Genomic DNA, 20800 nt, shown 5'->3' on the forward strand with positions numbered 1-20800 from the left:
CTAAATTTTCTCAGACTTGCCCACTAAGCTAAGGAGGCCTTTAGGACGAGAAACCCATTAAACCCTATATAGCACTTGGAAGAGAATGTCTTTCAGGTTAATTTTATAGGAAAGAATGTTCTCTGGGATTGTATGATTTATTTTTCCCTTCCCTCTTAAACTAAAACTCATTCTGAAATGCCTTTTTTTTTGAATTTTCAGATGTTACCTTCAACTGATTTCCACAGTCCAAGCAGGAAAAATCTCTCAGGTTTTCCCCCTAGATAGAATACAATGATGCTAACGGATTTAGGAGTTTTCATTTATACTGTCTACAAAGTTGACATTATAACGTGCACATGACACACATGCACAGATTCCTCTTGGTTTTATATTCCAAACAACCTAAGTTATGTTTCAAAAAACACAACTCTGCATAAGAGAGAGAAGTCTTCCCTCATTTTCTGCCTGTTAAGGCTGCAACACACAGACATCACAGCTATGGAATGCAGGACTAGGATTCAGGGCAATTATCTGCATAGCAAAAAGCCAGGAGTCAAAATTCTGAGGTTCTGCCCTTCATTCTGCGGCTTTCTTGCTGTGAACTGTCAGGCACATCACCACTTCGTCATGCTCAGGTTTAAGAATCTGTATAACAATTTGAATAATGCTTCTTTTCCTCATCAGGGGGCTCCAAAGCTCAGTCAGTTGTTTACATGATGCTTCTGGGTGCCTATTTAGCAAGCTGTGGGCCATGAAGATATAAAACATCAGCAGACTCAAAAAAAAAAAAAAAATTGCAGGCAGTGATGGGCATGGTAAACTCTAGGTCTGTTGTTGAAATGCCAGCCCTGCATAAAAGGTACTGGCTGTTTTTTCTTCTGATCTACCACTCAAGTCATTCAAAGCTTTAGCTGGGGAAGATAATGTCAAAAGTTCAATCAAGGGTGTCTGCATGGTAGCGTTAATATTCTAAAAGATGGTGTTTAAAAAGAGAGGAAGGCTAACTATGGTAGACTGAATTACTGGGGCCAGTTCTTCATTTCTCCCCAACTGTGTTATGCGTCTGCATCTTTGCCAAGGTGTCATGGTGGGTAGGGCATGCTTCTGACCCTTGATGCAGGCCCTAATCGTGTGACTTGCTCTGGCCAATAGAAAGTTAGCAGACATGGCGCCAGAAAAGACTTGAAATCTGCCTGTGCAGGTGGATATACCCGTCCTTGCTCTCATCTTTTAGGAGGAGAACATAGTATTTTGGGTAGCTGCTGGTTCAAGGAAGAGGAGAGACATGCGGAGCAGATCTTGACCTAGGCTGTCCCCAGGAAGCAATCCCAGCAGAGTCCAGGCCAAATCACCCAAAACTCAGCTGACCTGCAGTCATGGGAGAAAGAAAGGAATATGTACTGTTGTTTTACAGTGAAATTTTGTGGTTATGCAGCATTATTGTTCGGAGAAGGCGATGGCACCCCACTCCAGTACTCTTGCCTGGAAGATCCCATGGATGGAGGAGCCTGGGAGGCTGCAGTCCATGGGGTCGCTAAGAGTCGGACACGACTGAGTGACTTCACTCTCACTTTTCACTTTCATGCATTGGAGAAGGAAATGGCGACCCACTCAGTGTTCTTGCCTGGAGAATCCTGGGGACAGGGGAGCCTGGTGGGCTGCCATCTCTGGGGTTGCACAGAGTTGGACACGACTGAAGAGACTTAGCAGCAGCAGCAGCATTATTGTTGTCTACCAGTATACCACCTAATGCCACAAAAAACCTCAGGGGCAAAAGTAAGTCATGGATTGAACCACAGTTTGAGAAAACTTTTTAGAAGATAGGAATTATTTTCCTCCCTCTCATTAAAAATATAATCATTTAATTACAATTATAGTAAGCCCTATGAAAAGATAATGAGTCCGTTCAATAATGAGATTTCACATTAAAAATATCTGGAGTCTTTTTCAATGTTAAAATATATTATTTGCAACATGATTTAAGTTTATGGCTGTTTTCCACTTTATGTGTATACCATATTATGTTCCACCAATATTCTTTTGCCAGATATCTAGATTTTAGATAGTTTACAATCTTTATTATTATTAAGGGTGCTCTCTAAACATAACTAAGGCAAATTCTCTACACATTTTCATGACTATTTCCTTGTGATGAAATCTGAGGAACAGAATGGCTGGGTTAAGGAATAGGTAAATTTTAAAGCTTCAATATCGGTGTTAATTGCCTACTTTAAATTTACTTTTGTAATTAATAAACCAAGATCTGTACAGATTGAGTCAGCTCCAGATATAAACTGAGCAAAAATTGTCCAATTAATTGGAAAAAATTACTCCAATCAATCCTGCTGGAACATATTAAAGACCTATTGGGTACCAGCTATGCAAGGCACAGGGTAGTGGTTACAAGCACGGACTGTGAGCCACAAAACCTGGGTTCACGTCTTGGCATCATCCTTTTCATGATCTTGTGCAATTTACTCAACTTGTCTGTGCCTCAGTGTTCTCACCTGTAAAGTGGGGATAAGACTGCCTCCCTCATAAGAGCACAGAAATGTAAGCCAATAAATGTAATTCCCTAACCACTGTGCCTGCCACATAGTAAATCCTTCATGTTAGCTGTCATTAGGGATGAATAGATGAGGAAGATCACAGATCTTCTCAACAACCTAAGAGTTTAGTGAAACTTATAAAGGATAATTGGGCAGCAAAATTTTCAAACTAGATTTTCAGACTTTGTGAAAGTTAGCCTTTCATAAAGTCTTTGCTTCAAAGAAAGCAGTAGAAAACTCCTAAAAGAAAACAAACCTTGGCATAAAACAAAGGTAGACAATAAGTTAAACAAAATAAAGGTCAACAGTAGGAAGGTGACTGGTCTTTAAGCTACAGAAACTGATAGTCTAATACCACAAACTCATGATGGCAAAACCAGTTTGACTTAATTTATGTTTAGCAACAAGATCTACCCCAAGGGAAGATCATATGTGATTATTTACAGTTGCCTAAAACTAGTGGAAACCACTTTTCTTAATGATCAGAGATGATCTTTCTTCTCTCTGCTCTACTACCTGACAGCAGTATAGTGCCTGACACAAAGTGGAAACTCAGGTGATAAAGGTTTCAAACTGATGTTCCCAAGCCCAAGCTACCCATCAACTGCATAGATTCTAAATTCAGTTCACTATGCACACAATGCTAATAGCCACCATCCCTAGGCTGAGTGCTCTGCATATGTTAATTCTTTAAATCCTCAACAAAGCTATCTAAAAGACCAACTAAGAATGTTTTTTCTTCATATTTTGAAATAATTTCCAAGTGACTGTCTTTTTAAAACGGGCTGATGTTCAAGAGATTTTTATTTTTTTAAAGCTCTCCCAAGGATCACTAAATATTTTTTCCCCCACTAAACATTTTTGAAAATTATCTTAGCAAAGATTTCATTACCTAAAATAATTTTATACCAAGCTAAATTACATAAGGCTAGAATTACTGGAGCTGTTGAGATTTGTTATGTTAAAATTGGAATCAAGTTCAGTATTTTTTTGAAGCCCAAAAGGCCAAATTTCATATTTCAGGTCATGTATTTGTAATGCTTTTGCATTATTTGAAAGTTTTAAGCAAACTGCTTTGGCAAAAATTGGAGAGAACTCTTACTCCTTTCCTTCTATTGGTCAAAAGTAGTTTAACCAAAGTTAAGTAAATTTCCTAAGTGAAATTAGTAAGCAAGATGTGAATCTTTTAAACCCTAAGATACCATATCCCCCTCTAAAAAACTAAGAGTTATACTAAACTTTTAGGATATCCTACTTTAAAAAAATGTGCATTTATAGAAATGAAAGCCAAGAAAAATGTCCTAATATGCATTAGAAGAACATCAGTAAAACTCCAGTGTGTGAACATTTTCTTAATGTTAGTGAAGTACAGCATTTTTTGAATTTTTTCCCCTTGGTCTGAGGTCAGCTTCACCCTCGATCCCAGCAGTGTGCCCACACTGGGTCACATGTTCTAGACTGATCACGGTATAGAAGCATTTTTGCTTCCAGAAATTTCATCTCCAAAACTGAAAATTCATAATGTTCCAAAAAAACAACTCAATTTATTTTTGAGGTCATTTATGAACTGGCAGGTAAGACTGTCACTCGTAGAGAAAACTTTGTGTCAGGGTTTCAAAAACAATAAAGTTTCCCCCAAAATATTTATATTTAGAGGAAAAAGCACTCAGAATGAATAGAAATCTAACCTTCAGTGATTTAAAATTAAGTTTAATAGCATGAACATTTATATGGCAAGTGATTTTTTTAAAACATATTTTAAGTTATTTTAATTTTTAAAATTTTAATTTATCTTTCAAGTCAATAAAAGTCATTTATAGATTTAGGGATTTTAGCTTTTCAATTAATTTATTTTAATAACACAAAAACAGGGAAAGAAAAATATGGGTGAAAGATCTGAACAGGCACTTCACGAAAGGAAAAATACAAATGTCCGATCAACACATGGCAGAGAAGACAATGGCACCCCACTCCAGTACTCTGGCCTGGAAAATCCCATGGGAGGAGCCTGGTAGGCTGCAGTCCATGGGGTCACTAAGAGTCAGACACGACTGAGCAGCTTCACTTTCAATTTTCACTTTCATACATTGGAGAAAGAAATGGCAACCCACTCCAGTGTTCTTGCCTAGAGAATCCCAGGGACGGAGGAGTCTGGTGGGCTGCCGTCTATGGGGTCGCACAGAGTCGGACACGACTGAAGCGACTTAGCAGAGCGGAGCATAGCAGAGAATCAACACATGAAAAGATGTTTGACACCATTTAGTCATCAAGAAAATACAAATTGAAACCAGAATGTGATAGAACTACTTTCCTACTAAAATGGTTAAAATTAAAAAGCCTAGCAATACCACAGGTGGTTAAGAACGCAGAGTAATTAGCTCACCTGTTGGTGGTGGGAAAGTAAAAACAAATCATTTTGGAAACAGTTTGGCAGTTCTTATAAAATTCAACATAGGCTACTGATACAACTAGTAACATGTGCGTGAGTGCGTCCTCAGTCACTTCAGTCGTGACTCTTTGCGACCTTATGGACTATAGCCCACCAGGCTCCTCTGTCCACAGGATTCTCCAAGCAAGAATACTGGAGAGGGTTGCCATTTCTTTTTCCACTAACAACATGGATGAATGTTAAAAACATACTGAGCGAAAACAGACAGACACAAAAAAACATGTACCACATGATTCCATTAATATGGACAAAAGCAGAGATAGAGTGGCCTGGGCCCGGGGAAGGGAATGCAGGGAACATTTTATATCTTGATTTTGGTTGTAGCTCCAAAATCAAGATATTCTGGTATATAAATTTGCTAAACCCATCCACATGTGAACTTAGAATGAATACAACTTATATGTAAATTACACTTCAGTAAAGTTTACTAATCTAATCCTCAGTTTAACTGCTCTCTGAATTGGATTAGATTTTGCCACATGGTCTGTGGAGGGACAGGCACCCCCTCAAGGGGCTGACTCTCACACATGGAACTCTGTTGTCATTGGGGACCCTCTACACTCATCTCTACCTGTCCATGGGGATTGGTTCCAGAGCTCCCACAGATACCCAAGTCCACAGATGCTCACGTCCCATATATAAAATGGCACAGTATTTGTTTATCAACTATGCACATCCTACTGGATAATGTAAGCCACATTCAGGTTACTCATAATACCTGATACAACGTAAATGTAAATAGTCGTCAGCAGACAGCAAACTCAAGTTTTGCTTTAGGGAACTTTCTAGAATTTTACATATATATACATATATATGTGCATATATAGATATAAATATATATATTTTTTCATCTGCAGGTGGTTGAATCTATGGGTTCAGAACCCAAGGATATGGAGGGCTGACTGTACTAGAAAGTCATTTAGTCGTTCAGTCCTGTCCGACTCTCTGCCAGGCTGCTCTATCCATGGGATTCTCCAGGCAAGAATACTAGAGTGGGTTGCCATTCCCTTTTCCAGGGAATCTTCCTGACCCAAGGATCAAACTGGGGTCTCCCACATTTCAGGTAGATTCTTTACCATCTGAGCCACCAGGGAAACCCGTACTGTCTAAACCCAATTTCATCTGTTAAGCAGGCCACTCACACAACTCACCAGTCAGAGCACCTCCCAGGCTCCCCCGTCGCAGCTGTCTTCCATCCTCACTCAGCTGTCTTTTAAACTTCAGCGACTTCCCAGGGCCAGGAGCCACGTCTGGGTTGCTGCATTTCCGAAATGGCATGGGTGGAGGGGATAATATGTGATCAAGCTGCAGAGAGAAGGACAGTGGCATCACTTGCTGGGGACACTTTCAACCTGAATGAAAGACCCCAGCCACAGGCACACAACCTTCTTTTCCTTCTCTAAATCCCTCTCTCCCAACCCTGGTTTAGAGACTCCAGGGCTCCACTGTTGAGTCTTCCCTCTGAAAGAGTATCTGGCTGGCTGCACAACCTCTACCATAGTGTTTTTCAAGCTGTGGGCCATGGTATATTAGTGGGTTATGAAATCAAGTTAGTAGTTTGTGACTAGTATTTTTTAGTGCAACAGAACAGAAATGATCAGAGTTCAAGGAAGGAAGGAAAAGAATTGTTACATGAACTGTATACATTATACATGGGGGTGTGTGTATCCCGAGTCATTATGTAAAATATGTCCTTCCATGTGCCAAGGACTGAATGCTGAAGCTCCAATACTTTGGCCACCTGATGCAAAGAACCAACTCACAGAAAGAGACCCTGATGCTGGGGAAGATTGAAGGCAGGAGGAGAAGAGGACAATAGAGGTAGAAATGGTGGGATGGCATCACTGACTCAATGGACATGAGTTTGTGCAAACTCTAGGAGATAGTGAAGGACAGCGAAGTCTGGCATGCTGCAGTCCAGGGGTTGCAGAGTTGGACATGACTTAGTGATTGAACAACAACAACATGCGCCATGATCCCCCATAAAAAAAGAAGAATATTGCTCTATTGATTCTAGGGATAATCCATAGATCACTTCTCCGGTTGTTGACCAAAAAAAAAAAAAAAAAAAAAAATCACAAGCTTTCGGTGCTCACAGATATATGTAGGGAAGGGAAATTTCTAAGCACCACAGCCCTTAGCGGAAATCAATACATCCCTAGATCACTTTATAGCTTCTTAAAAGAAAATCTGTCACAAGAGTCAGAGAAACCAAAGTCACTTCAAAAGACAGCTTTCTACAAAAGAATCCCTTGTGTCATGAAACTTATTTCAAGATCTGTCCCGCTTTCACAAGGAAACCTTTCATACTTGAATAGTGCCCTATGTTTTTAAATGGTTTCCTCCAAGTAAGTACACATGCATGTATATGTGTCTAGATAGTTATTAAAGACAAAAATATTTCTGAGCACTAAATATTCCTGAGTCCCATATTCTCAGCAAGGTATTAAGAATGAACATGAATTACAAAAAATATTCATGGATACCCCAACCACCACAGAAAGGAGTCAACTTCACAGAAATTTAAAAACAAGAAAGAGTTGAGGAGCATTGCTCAAAGCCAGGCATTCTAAGGGCCTCTTCATGAAGATGGGGAAGGGTAAGAGGCTTATGGAAGCTTCCTGATGGGAGAGACTGGTTGAGGGGGAAACTGGATCTTGTTCTGAGGGGCAAGGCCATGCTCAGTCAATCTTTAATCCAATTTTCTGTTGATGGGCAGGGCTATATTTCTTCCCTGTTGTTTGACCTGAGGCCAAACTATGGTGGAGGTAATGAAGATGATGGCGACCTCCTTCAAAAGGCCCCATGCACACACTGCTGCACGCCGTGCCTGGGACCCTGCAGCAGGCCACCGCCAACCCACGCCTCTGCTGGAGACTCCTGGACACTCACGGGCAAGTCTGGGTCAGTCTCTTGTGGGGCCCCAATTATGAAATTAAAAGATGCTTGCTCCTTGGAAGGAAAGCTATAATCAACCTAGACAACATATTAAAAAGCAGAGACATTACTTTGCCAACAAAGGTCCGTCTAGTCAAAGCTATGGTTTTTGCAGTAGTCATGTATGGATGTGAGAGCTGGACAATAAAGAAAGCTGAGCACTGAAGAACTGATGCTTTTTAATTATGGTGTTGGAGAAGACTCTTGAGAGTCCCTTGGACTGAAAGGAGATCCAACCAGTCTATCCTAAAGGAAATCAGTCCTGAATATTCATTGGAAGGACTGATGCTGAAGCTGAAACTCCAATACTTTGGCCACCTGATGCGAAGAACTGACTCACTAGAAAAGACCCTGATGCTGGGAAAGAATGAAGGCAGGAGAAGGGGCCAACAGACAATGAGATAGTTGGATGGCAACACTGACTTGATGGACATGAGTTTGAGCAAGCTCCGAGAGTTGGTGATGGACAGGGAAGCCTGGTGTGCTGTAGTCCATGGGGTTGCAAAGAGTTGGACATGACTAAGCAACTGAACTGAACTGAACTCACTAAGATATGTCTTGTTTTCTTGGGTAGAAAGAAGGTCATCTGCTTATACCTATCAGAGTTTTTCAGATTAAGACTCTCATGGATGTTTTCATAGGAAAAATAAATCAGGGATGAAGTCATCTATGTGTCTGACTATGCAATGCAGCATATTCAAAACCATGGCAAAAAAGAAAACTGACCTTGCCTATGAGTTACTCCTCTCAAGCTGGTTGAGATGAAGTAGATTCAGTTCAGCTCAGTTACCCAGTCGTGTCCAACTCTTTGAGACCCCATGGACTGCAGCATGCCAGGCCTCCCTGTCCATTGCCAACTCCCGGAGTTTACTCAACTCATGTCAGTTGAGTCAGTGATGCCATCCAACCATAGATTACGCTCGCTCAACTATTACATGATGTCAACTCTCCCCCAAACTCAGCTGTGCTCATTGATAACACAGAACAACGGGATTTCAAGCACTTGTCAACAAGTACCATCTGAAATTCACTGCCAGTCAGTATTTCGGTACATTTCATTGTTACCTAGCAGTTCAGCAGGAGGTCCTCAAACTAGCGGCCATCCACTCCAGGATCTGCCCTGACCAGCAGGGAAAAGGAACTACAGACTGTATTTCAGGAAATACTCGTTATTTTGCTGTTCATGTCATCGGTGTCCTACTTAGGAGGGCCTCCAACGACACCCCAATTTCTGTCTAGTCTTAGACACTTTGCCCTTAAACCTTATGGATGATGAAATGTAGCAAGGGCACCTTGGACAGTAACACGTCAGTGACTAGAAAATGCAGAACCCAGTCTGGGTTCCAAATGCAATCAGTCCATTACGCAATGCAGAGGTTGATTCTGCCTCCTTCTTAGGTCTGTTTATAGGCCTATCCCAGTTGTTTTTTCTTTTCTCTGCCAATATTTTGGGGAAATTTAAGCAAATCTACAACAACAAAAAAGTTTAATAGACAAGGGGTGAATTGCTGACCTTGTTCTCCCTCTCTCTCTCCCTTTCTCTTTCATGCACCAATCCCACAGCAGAGTTTGTTCTAGACATTGTGAATTTCTACCCCTCAGTACTTCAGCCTGCCTCTTCTAAGAACAGAAGAGGCATTCTCTTAAATTCTCTTGCCTTGTATTGTATGTATTCTTATGTGGCGAGTCTTTCCTTTTCTCAGGGAAGTTTAAATGCTAGGAATAAGACAAAATAACACGTAGACTTAATATTAAAAAAATCTGCTTTTACACTGAAAGCAAAGCTTGCAGCCACAAGGTGGCAATGTGTCATAGACATTCAACAAAATGCTCCATAATCCCTACTACTTGTGTAAATGCACCAGTAACCCCTCAGAATAACCGAGGAAGTTAGGGTTCCTCCCATTTTGTCATTTTTTCTTAATTACTAGTGGCAGCTGCATAAAATACACATATTTATTGTTTAAGGTTCATCAATTTCTGCTACTTATTTTTCACCTGAAGTAAAATTTTTCAGTTTGTAGAATTATAATTAATTTCTCTGGGGAAGACTGTTATATCGCCAATTAACAGAGGGTGAAAAAATAGCAGAGGAAAAAAGATAATTCCTAAGGAGGAATTATGTGATTTCCTTACATGTTTCCAACAAAGCCATAAAAGGCGTGAAACAAATGTAGAAGAAAGAGAAGGAAATCAAGGGGAAAGTGTGGGCAAATAAAATCCATTTCATCACGTATAGAATCATAAGCTATTAGTCCCTAAGCCCAACTTTTTCATCAGAATCACAACCCCAAGAGGAGGGTATTATTTTCTAAATCCGGCAAAATTGAGGTGGTGAACAGTGAGCACCACAGATGTTTCCAACACAGTATAAGCAGAAAAACCTATAAACATTGTGCCATATTCCAGGATCCCATTTGCTTCCTCACCTCAAATCACACTCCCAACAAGGCTCTCTCTAAATACATCGTTTTTCCAAACTTGCTGTGCTGTCTGTGGCTCGACTTTCCTTTCTACAATTAGTCAAAGCTTCTCAAAACGGTCCACTACAGCCTTGCAATATCTTTTTCATTTTTGTCCTGTTTCAAACACTTATGATCCCTTTAAAGACAATTCATCAGACCCTGGAGCTAATGGCAGACACTCAACATATCACTTTGGACATTGTCCTCTGAATGATTTCAGTTTAATGTTTTCCAAACTCCCAAAGTCTCCATACTACCAGGAATTCAACTGAAAACAGGGTGTCTTTTCAACTTTCACTCATGTTCAAGGACATCTAAGCCTGCACTTGTCACACTTACTCCAAACATTTCTAATTTCCCTCTCCAAGTAGTCAGTAGACTGCAAGAAAGCCAGCCCCTTTTTTCTTGTCGCATACTCACCTAACACACTGCTAGCCACAAAGTATCCTGGATTGAAACGCACTCTCCAGGAACAGGTTCCATTCATCTGTCAAGGGACCCTTGGGGTGCTTCCATGTTCTGGCTACTGTAAATAGTGCTGCCATGAACACTGGGGTACATTTATCTTTTCAATTTAAGAGTATTTTTCTTTTCTGTATATATGCCAAAGAGTAGGATTGCTGGATCATATAACTATTTTGTTTTTTTAGGGAACCTCCATACTGTTTCCCATAGTAGCTGCACTAATGTACATTCCGCCAGCAGGGTAGGAAGCCTTTTTTTCCACACCTTCTCCGGTACTTATATTATTTGTAGTCTTTTTGATGATGGCCATTCTGACTGGTATGAGGCGATACATACTTGTAGTTTTGATTTGCATTTCAGTAATAATTTTGCTAATAGTTTATCACGGGACACATGTAAGTGTTTTAGAGAACAAATACACAACTGCTATAAGTCTGATACAGACTTGGGGTAAAGTTTCCAAGATTACCAGTCCTATAGGAGCACTAATCACCGGAAATCCACATCGGTTTTTTATATTGATCATCTCTACCCATTGCTTGCTGTTTTGCAAGTATTAGGCTGGGTAAAACACAAGGGTCCACCACAGTTACACTATGGTTACTGCCATTGGTAAAGATGAATTACAGGCAAATTATTTATAAGATTCAGTCTTATCGCTTTGTTTGGTGTCTCTGCCATCACCATCACCACCACCTCCAAACATAAACCATGGATTTATTCTTCTATGGCTCTATACCATAGGTTTCATCCATTTCTTTCTCAAAAGGCATGTTACAACTTTTGATGAACATTGAACTTGCAGCCTTCTTAATTGAGAATTTTCTCCAAACTCATCTCCTGACACTTTCCTGCCCAAACATATGGGTTCTCTCATTTACGCATGTTCACATAGCCATCATTATTTGGAAGTTAAAGAGATTTTTCCAACTTCAGTAAATGGCAACTCCTTTTGTCTAGCTTAAGTCACAAACCTTACACTGGCTCTAAACTTCTCTTTCTTACTCCATAGCCAATGAGCAAATCCCCTAGCTCAACCTCTGAAATATATCCAGAACCCAATCACATCACCATTCCTACTCCTGCCACTCCTATCTCTGCCTTTCAGATCTCTCTTGTGATCGCCTCCCAATAAATCTCTCTGCTTCTATCCTACTCTCAGCACAGCAGACAGTGACCCTTGTAAAACGTAAGCCAGGTGCTCCAGATCCTCTTCTTGGAGTCCTCCCCGGACTTCCCCTCTACCCAGAACAAAATCCTAAGTCTTGACAATGACCTGCAAGGTCCCGCCACCTCTACCCTTATCACTCTGATCCCAGCTCCTACTCCTCCACTCACTCCAGTTCTGTCTGTGCTGGACCTGAAAAGCCCCAGGCATCTTTCCATTCATGACCTTTACCTCTATCACTTTCTATATCTGGGATGCACTGCAGACACTAGCTACCATGCTCCCCCACATTCTCCAGGTCTCTATTCAAAGGTTACTCTTTTTTTTTTTTTTTGGCAGGGGGAAGGTTTTCTAATTGCCCTATGTAAATGCGTTACTGAATGCAAATTTGAATGCCCCACGTATGGTGAAGTCAAACGAATTGAAACATCAGAGTTTGGAGGAGAGAGAGGTTTATTGCAGGGCCAATTAAGGAGAATGGGTGGCTTGTGTTAAAAAAAAAAAACCAAACTCACTGAAGGGTTTCAGCAAAGCATTTTCAAAGAGAAGATGAGGGAGGGGCATCCCAGGGTTTATTATCAGCCCATACACAAGTCTCTGATTGGTTGATGATGATCAATCCTTAGGCAGCGGAAGGTTGGGGGCTAGGTGCTCATGATCATTAAGCAAGAATTTCTTCCATTTCCTGCAGAAAAACTCAGGAGTATACATTGGATACTACTATCTAGGTGGGGCTTCCCTGGTGGCCCAGTGGTAAAGAATCCACCTGCAATGCAGGAGATGTGAGTTCAACCCCTGGGTCAGGAAGATCCCCTGGAGAAGGAAATGGCAACCCATTCCAGTATTCTTGCCTAGAAAACCTCATGGACAGAGGAACCAGCAGGCTACAGTCCATAGGGTCACAGAAAGAGTCAGACACGACTAAAGCAACTGAGCATACTATATAGGTGCTTCAGAGAGGAGCTAAAGCAGAGAATATAGGGGAGATGTCTGTCCCAGGAAGGCCCCATAGGGTTCTGACCCAGGAAAGCCCCATAGAATCTTGCTTGGTTACAAAAGGGCATGCCCACCACCTTTTTCCCTTTTCAATTTTTCCTCCATAGCATCTAATGCCACATGGCACGTTAGATCTCTCATATTTATTCTTCCTCTTCTCCCACTCGAAAGTAAGTTACATGAAATTATATACTACGCTTTTGTCCTCTTTTTGTCCACTGTTCTACATAAAAGGCATCTTGTCAATATTGGTTGAAGGAACAAATTGCAAATCTCTGGTATTTGGTTTAAACAACAACAACAAAAACATACACAATAAAGGGTTTCAATTACTGGAAAAAAAACCGAATCAGCTTTGAATATTAAATGTTACTCAACGTGAAAATACTAAAGGGAGTCTCTAACATTTTGAATTTTGACAAAGTTGAACACTATATGCACGAAAAAGACCCTCAGGTTTGAGCAAATGGCATCTTGAAAAGAATCTTTTCTAAATACAAACTAATATGCTAATTTTTGAGCACTGCTACCTCTGAAGGTAATTCCTAATAATGAATTAGTAGACCTGTTAACTCTATCCTAATCAGCATATCACTTGTGTCTATCAATTCCCCCTTTTGGTAATTCCTCATTGATTCTCAAGATGTGGGACCTGTATTTTAAAGACCATCCAGAATGAATGTGTCCTGAGGCCAAAGTTCATTAGTTCAAAGGGATCACCAATATCAACTGCATACATAATGGATGGATCTCACAGTAAAGAAAGAGTGACTAATAACATGGGGTTATGGAGACACTGTTCACTTATTCTGTTTCTTGATTTCAAGTATTCTAGGAAACCGTAGATATGAAAATAAATGAATAATTGTACCACTGCATAGACTATGCTTGTAATCTTAATTAACTGCTCTGTTGCTTCCATCCAGAAAGGAATCAAACTAGAAACCTGAAATGACTTTATTGCAAAATTGGGTTTTATTTACATTTAAACAAAAGCCTATAAACAACATTTTAAAATTTGATAAGGTTCTATAGCTAAGACAGTCATTGTGTTTTCATACTAATTCCTCAGTGTCTAGGAATGCTAATACTTGCTATCCTATTTAGGACATTTAACTTTTACTATGCTTGTTTCCTCATCTATAAAATGTTAATAAGACTACTACCTATCTCCTGAGGTGGTTATGAAGTTTAAAAGAATTCATATATGCCCTTAAAACAATTTAGCTGTGCTGGTTATTAACATCCCTGTGTAGGAAGTCACTTCATTCGGAAACATCTCTGCGTGTGCGCTTCATCATAAATGGTTTGCAAGGAAATGAAACTGATTACAGTTTTACCGAGTTGCGTTTTCTTTTTTCTTTATGACTCAAATGAGAACTTGGTTTGAATGAACCGCTTTAAAATTATTTCAGGCCAAAAAGGAAATAACTAGATAAATAAATAAAAATCATTTCAAGCTGTAATTTTCATGCTGGGTCCTAGAGCACAACACCCGGGTCTTGATCATGAGGTTCTCAGCATGTGTGAAGTGAGAAGCCTACTCCAAATCTGAATTCTCAGGCACAGAATCCCACTGGCATGCTACTTAACTCCTCTCTGAAGAGTGGACCTCGTGGACCTCAGAGGGAGGTAGGATGCAGAGGGAGGATGGATGCAAAGGACTGGGCACAGTGCTTGGCACATGTAAGCGCTAAGTAATAATATACAACCTCCCTTCCCCCAGCATCCCAAATTCTCACTACAGATTGAGTTAGACACTGAGAGAGCTACAATCTTGGACCACATTTTTCTGGGGCCCACTGAACTGAATTTGCTGGTATTCATTTTGGATTGTGCCACCCAGAATGCATGTTTCCCTTTAATAATATTGTAAGAAACAGCCCTCTGTAAATCCTGCCACTTTGTTCTATAAACATAACAGCCTATATTGAACAGTATCCTCCTTGTCAAGACTCATCGTTATGAAAATATTAAGCAGCTGTGTACCAGATATTCCTCTGGGCACAAGAGTGGACAGAAAAGGGGAAAATCCCTGTCCACTAGGAGCTTCATTCCAGTTGGAGAGACAGATCCCAGGAGAAAATGCTGTCAGTTCTTTGCACTGGAAACCATTCTGCTTCTGCTGGGCTATGGTCTTATTTTATCCTAGGAAGCCCACGAACCATAAAACGAACCATGTTCCTCTAATTCAGCCACTAGAAAGCACAGGGTAAAGCTGGCAGTCTGTCATCAGTAACTGTGGCTGTCCAGTTTCTATCAAGATGCCATGGATCTGGCTGCTGCATAACCGCACTGGATTTCACCTTACCCTCTGCTGGACTGAATGCTTGTGTCCCCACTGCAAATTCGAATGTCGACCCCTAACCTCTCAAAGTGATTGTATTTGGAGGTAGGACCTCTGGGTTGTGATTAGCTCATGAGGGCAGAGTTGGGGAAATCCCATAGTGTTCCCTTGCCCCTTCCACCATGTGACAACATAGCTAGAAGAGGTGTGACTGTGAATTAGGACACAGGCTCTCATCAGACTGTGGCTGTGATCTCATCTGCCAATGGCTCCATCTTGGACTTCTCACCCTCAAGAACTATGAGAAATAAACTCTGCTTTTAAGGTACGCAGTCTATGGTATTTTGTTACAGTGGTTCAAACTAAGACACTCTCTACACCAGTGGTCTCAAGTCATGGTAATCTTGCCGCCTGGGGGACATTTGGCAATGTCTGTCTGGAACAATTTTTGGTTTGTTCAACATAAAGGGGTCAGGGCATGCGCTGGGATCTACTGGCTAGAGACCAGGGATACTGCTAAACACTCTGAAATGCACAGGAAAACCCCCAACAACAGAGTTATTTCAGCAGAAAACATCCATAATACCACTGGTAAGACACTCTGCTCTACACTTGCTTTCGTCTGTCTTCACCTATTTTTAAGTTATTCATCTTGCTGAGTTATATGTTACTGTAGGTCATCTTAAAACCTTCTGAGAACAAGAATGTAGCAGGCAAAAAACAGAGAGCATAGATAGAATCTTACTAAGAATTGTTCATGTCAACAAAATTTGTTAAGCAAACCATTTCCTGAGCTGCATGGATTTACCCAACCTAGTTAGCTGTTCATTGCATTTCACTTTCTCAATGAACATTCATGTTTTGAAAGCTACTTCAACAGAACATATTTAAACTGAAAGATGTACTAGATACCAATATCATTTTCCATCTTCAGTTTTGTAATTAATTCTTTGAATCACAAACTTCAATTAGCAATATAAACGTGTTTCAGAAACATCCTCACATACATTAGTAGATCAAACTACAACGGCATTCACCTAAACAGAGCTGCCCGGCTAGTTTCATCTCTTAAGAGAATTGATTTTCTTTCTTCCCTCCCGAGAGAAATATGTAAATTAGCACTTTGATACCACAATCTCGCTGTTGTCTGTTAACTCAACTTCAAGAAAGTTAATTCCTTTGCTTATGAACATCCCCCCGCCCCCTACACACACACATACACACACACCGCCAGCAATATCATCAGTCCCAAGGACAAAGCACCACACAGCAGGCACTTAATTGTGATCTGAACACGAAGCAATAAATTCAACTGTCTACAGATGAAAAAACAGAGTTAATATTATATTACAGTTTTTTGAAACATAGCAGTTTTCTAAGTTTAGTTTAGAAACGACAACACTAGAGAAGTACAAGGAATATACTGATTTGACTTTGCATACACATCACCTATTTTCCTGTCTCTTTAATATTCAGGGTGAGTCCTTGACCTTTAGTTAGGGATCTGATCTATGCCTGAAGTTGTTTACGTATCTGAAGACATTAAATTCCCCTGGTACCATCATGTCCCCATCAGCAATGTAACTAAAGATTCTGACCACGGTTAACAAAGGAGGCAGAGAATATTCTCCTCACCAGTCATTGTCTCTGCATTTAAAGTCAGAGGGGAAAGTCCCCACGATGCCACAAAACTTGACATTCTGTGCCCACTTTCCATCTGGTAAAAATAGTAGACTCCCAAGCAGGTAGTAGTATTATTCTCACTTTACCAGTGGGAAAACGCATTGGGAAAGAGTAACCCCTGCAAAGTTATCAGCTCAGGAGGTACAAAAGGAATCAAGCTCAAGATTCCTAACTCCAAAGCCCATGTTTCTTCCACTGTTTCAAACAGCCTCCTTAAGAGGGTCAATGCCATGGAGCACGTGGAGCCCCAGAAAGTTAACTTTCATTTCTTCTTCCATCCCTGGTCTGGGAAAGCTCCCCAGAGAAAATGGAGTCTTACACCCTGGTGTCAGTCAGTGAATGACCTAGTTCAGTCCTAACTGGCCATCTACAGAAGCAGTTTCTAGGGTTTCTTAGCCGAAATCCTCAAGTCAAAATTATAGAATTACAAAATAAAATCACCTGTAGTCTAATTCCTAGCTTTTCAGAAGTCCAGCCAAGTCAACCACCAAGCTTTGCAGAGATAGCTGGCGCATGAATTCAGCCCAGAAGGCAGATTTCTAGGCCTATTATCTATTTCTTATCTTTCACACCTTTCTCCCTTACCTACTCCTGCAATCCCACTGGTATCCATCACTCCATTATAATTGACTTGTGTGATTTTCTATGGGTTTTGTTCATACAGGCTTTATCAGCCAATGGTTGTTTTAACAACTTGACATGGTGCTAAGGGCTGAGGATGGAAAACAGAATGAACATAGGCATCTTCCTGAGGGCACTTCTATCACAGTGCAGGAGATAGACACAAAAGCAGAGTCATGAAATGACATGGCAAAGGTAACAACAGAGTTAGGTGTGAGGGACTGCAATAACCTTGAGCAGAGTTGTGGTCCAGCATCTAATTAATTTCCAGTCCTTACTGTTTTGGCTGAGCCATGCTGACATCACTTAACGCCTAAAATTCAGGAATGGGTTGACTAGCATTTACTCACAGAGATTAGGATCTTCTCAGGGACCCTGAAGCCAGTGCAGAAAGCAGCACAGCATGGTGTGTTCAGTTCAGTTGCTCAGTTGTGTCTGACTCTTTGCAACCCCATGGACTGTAGCATGCCAGGCTTCCCTGTCCATCACCAACTCCCAGAGCTTACTCAAACTCATGTCCATCAAGTCGGTGGGTGATGCCACCCAACCATCTCATCGTCTGTTGGCCCCTTCTCCTCCCATCTTCAATCTTTCCCAGCATCAGGGTCTTTTCCAATGAGTTAGCTCTTTGCCTCAGGTGGCCAAAGTATTGGAGTTTCAGCTTCAGCATCAGTCCCTCTAATGAATATTCAGGGCTGATTTCCTTCAGGATTGACAACATTGGTAATTTCCCTTCTAGCTTGGGCTTTTCAAACTTGTCTTTAATGGAGTACAGAAAAAAATCTGTTTTCTAAGCAAGGTGGTCTAAGAAGGACTTATGAGAGAAATCTCTCTTTGTTGAGAAGCTGCTGAGATAAACATTATATGAGGGAAATACCTGAGTCTACAGGGTTTAAGACAGAGCAGGACAATTTTGTGCTATGGCAGGAGGAAGGATTTGCTTGCTGCTCCAGAGATGGAAAGAGAAAGAACATGTAAAAATGTGAGGATGTGGGGAAAGGGTGGTTAGGGAGTTTGGGATGGTCATGTACACAATGCTATAGTTAAAATGGATAACCAATAAGGAAATACTTTATGGCTCATGGAACTCTGCCCACTGTTATGTGGCAGCCTGGATAGGAGGGGAGTCTGGGGAGAATGGATCCATGTATATGTATGGCTGAGTCCTTTCACTGTTCACCTGAAACTATCACAACATTGTTAATCGGCTAGACTCCAACATAAAACAAAAAGTTTTTTTAAATACAAAATAAGCACTGAAAGACAAGGTGTTTTTTCAACCAAATGAAAACCAATGGAGGAGGAAAACTGGCAGCTAAACCATCACTATGCTGACAAAGGTCCGTCTAGTCAAAGCTACAGTTTTTCCAGTGGTCATGTATGGATGTGAGAGTTGGACTATGAAGAAAGCTGAGCGCCAAAGAACTGATGCTTTTGAACTGCGGTGTTGGAGAAGACTCTTGAGAGTCCCTTGGACTTCAAGGAGATCCAACCAGTCCATCCTAAAGGAGATCAGTCCTGGATATTCATTGGAAAGACTGATGCCGAAGCTGAAGTTCCAGTACTTTGGCCACCTGATGTGAAGAGCTGATTCACTGGAAAAGACCTGGATGCTAGGAAAGATTGACGGCAGGAGAAGAGGGTGACAGAGGATGAAATACCAAGTTCCTAGCAAGAGATAGCACTCATGTTTCTTCTCCTCCCCCTTCCATTTCCTCTTCGCCTGGTTCATTTTGACAGAATCATAAAAGAAAATAATCAAGCACTAGAACTTCTGATCAGTAACATCTATTGAACCTAAAATAAACTTTCCACAAGTGTCTAGGGAAAAACGGAAACCTGCCCTTCTTGTAAAAACAATGTGCTCTTTAATGGGAAAAACATATAAATTAATATTCATTTCATGATTTGACATTAAGAGGTAAAAAGGGCTGTTTGAGCAAGTCCGCTGTGGGTAGCAGTAACGAACTGAACCCTGACCCAAGAGGTAAGCAAACACTGTTTGGAAAAGCATTCCTGAGAAGTATGCGTCACGCGTTCTTAGCAGCTTAGGGGCCTCACCTGGTTAAAATGGAAATATTTTAGGAGGACAGGAAAAACAGTCACTGAGAAATTGGCCAATAGAGAACTCAAAGGAGTGCTCTGGGGGTCAGAGGTAGTGCCAGCCCACGCAAACTATTTTTATCAGCTTCATTTCTTCTTTAAGAGGGAAAGCGTAACAGAGAATGTGAAGGGAATGAAGAAAGAGACGGAAATGACTGAGGAAGAAAGGGGAGGGAGGCGGGAAGAGGAGACTAGTCTGAGAAGAGCTGTTCAGGGACATTAATGCCCTGTTGCCACGCCCCTTCCCCAGCTCCTACCCTACCCACCCCCTCTGACAGGACCTCACACTTTCACTCTGGTTGTGTCCACCCCTACCACAGAGCCTAAAAACCTTCTCTCAGCAAAATTGAAAAGTATGACAGTGTTAGTTGCTCAGTCGTGTCTGACTCTTTGTGACCTCATGAACTGTATGTAGCCTGCCAGGCTCCTCTGTCCATGGAATTCTCCAGACAAGAATTCTGAAGTGGGTTGCCATGCCCTCCTCCAGAGGATCTTCCCAACCCAGGGATCGAACTTTGCATTGCAGGCAGGTTTTTTACCATCTGAGCCACCAGGGAAGCCTTAGCAAAATTACCACATAATAAAGAAACAAATATATTAAATCTATTAAATATGTATAAATGAATATAGTCCATAATTCTAAATAAATAAATTATGAGACCGTCAATCAGTATTTCCCTTGCTCAGCACAAAATCTTTCTTACCACTTGGTCTCTCTCTGACCAAAGTCTGCCCCGCTGTCTACCCTGGATCTCCAGGCTGAGTCTCTGCTCCTCAGTTACTAGAATCCCTGGCCTGAGCCCCCAGAACTCAAGGTCAGGCCTTGTGTCCAGGGTCTGGCACCAACTGACTCTTGTGTCTGAAAGGCAGCCTGCTAAGGACCAGATTCCAACACGGTGTGGGGCTTCAGTGCCTGTCTGCCCACTGCGACACATCTGCCCCACCTCCACTGGGAGGCACACCCAAGTTTTAAGGCTTGCTTTGGGCTTCCCTGGTGGCTCAGACAGTAAACAATCTGCCTGCAGTACAGGAGACGTGGGTTCGATTCTTGGGTTGGGAAGATCCCCTGTAGAAGGGAATGGCTACCCACTCCAG

At 41.2% G+C, this 20800-nt stretch overlaps 1 protein-coding gene across 1 annotated transcript in view; it reads right to left on the bottom strand.

The window, feature by feature from the left end:
• LOC102178014 (microtubule-associated serine/threonine-protein kinase 4) overlaps window positions 1-20800 on the bottom strand; it is a 342905-nt gene that overhangs the window by 153883 nt on the left and 168222 nt on the right. Inside the window, exon 2 of the mRNA XM_018065469.1 lies at window positions 6132-6285. Within this exon, the coding sequence (XP_017920958.1) occupies window positions 6132-6285 (154 nt within the window). The remainder of the gene's footprint in view (window positions 1-6131; window positions 6286-20800) is intronic.

This window comes from Capra hircus, chromosome 20 (genome assembly GCF_001704415.2).
Source record: "Capra hircus breed San Clemente chromosome 20, ASM170441v1, whole genome shotgun sequence".
Lineage (NCBI taxonomy): Eukaryota > Metazoa > Chordata > Mammalia > Artiodactyla > Bovidae > Capra > Capra hircus.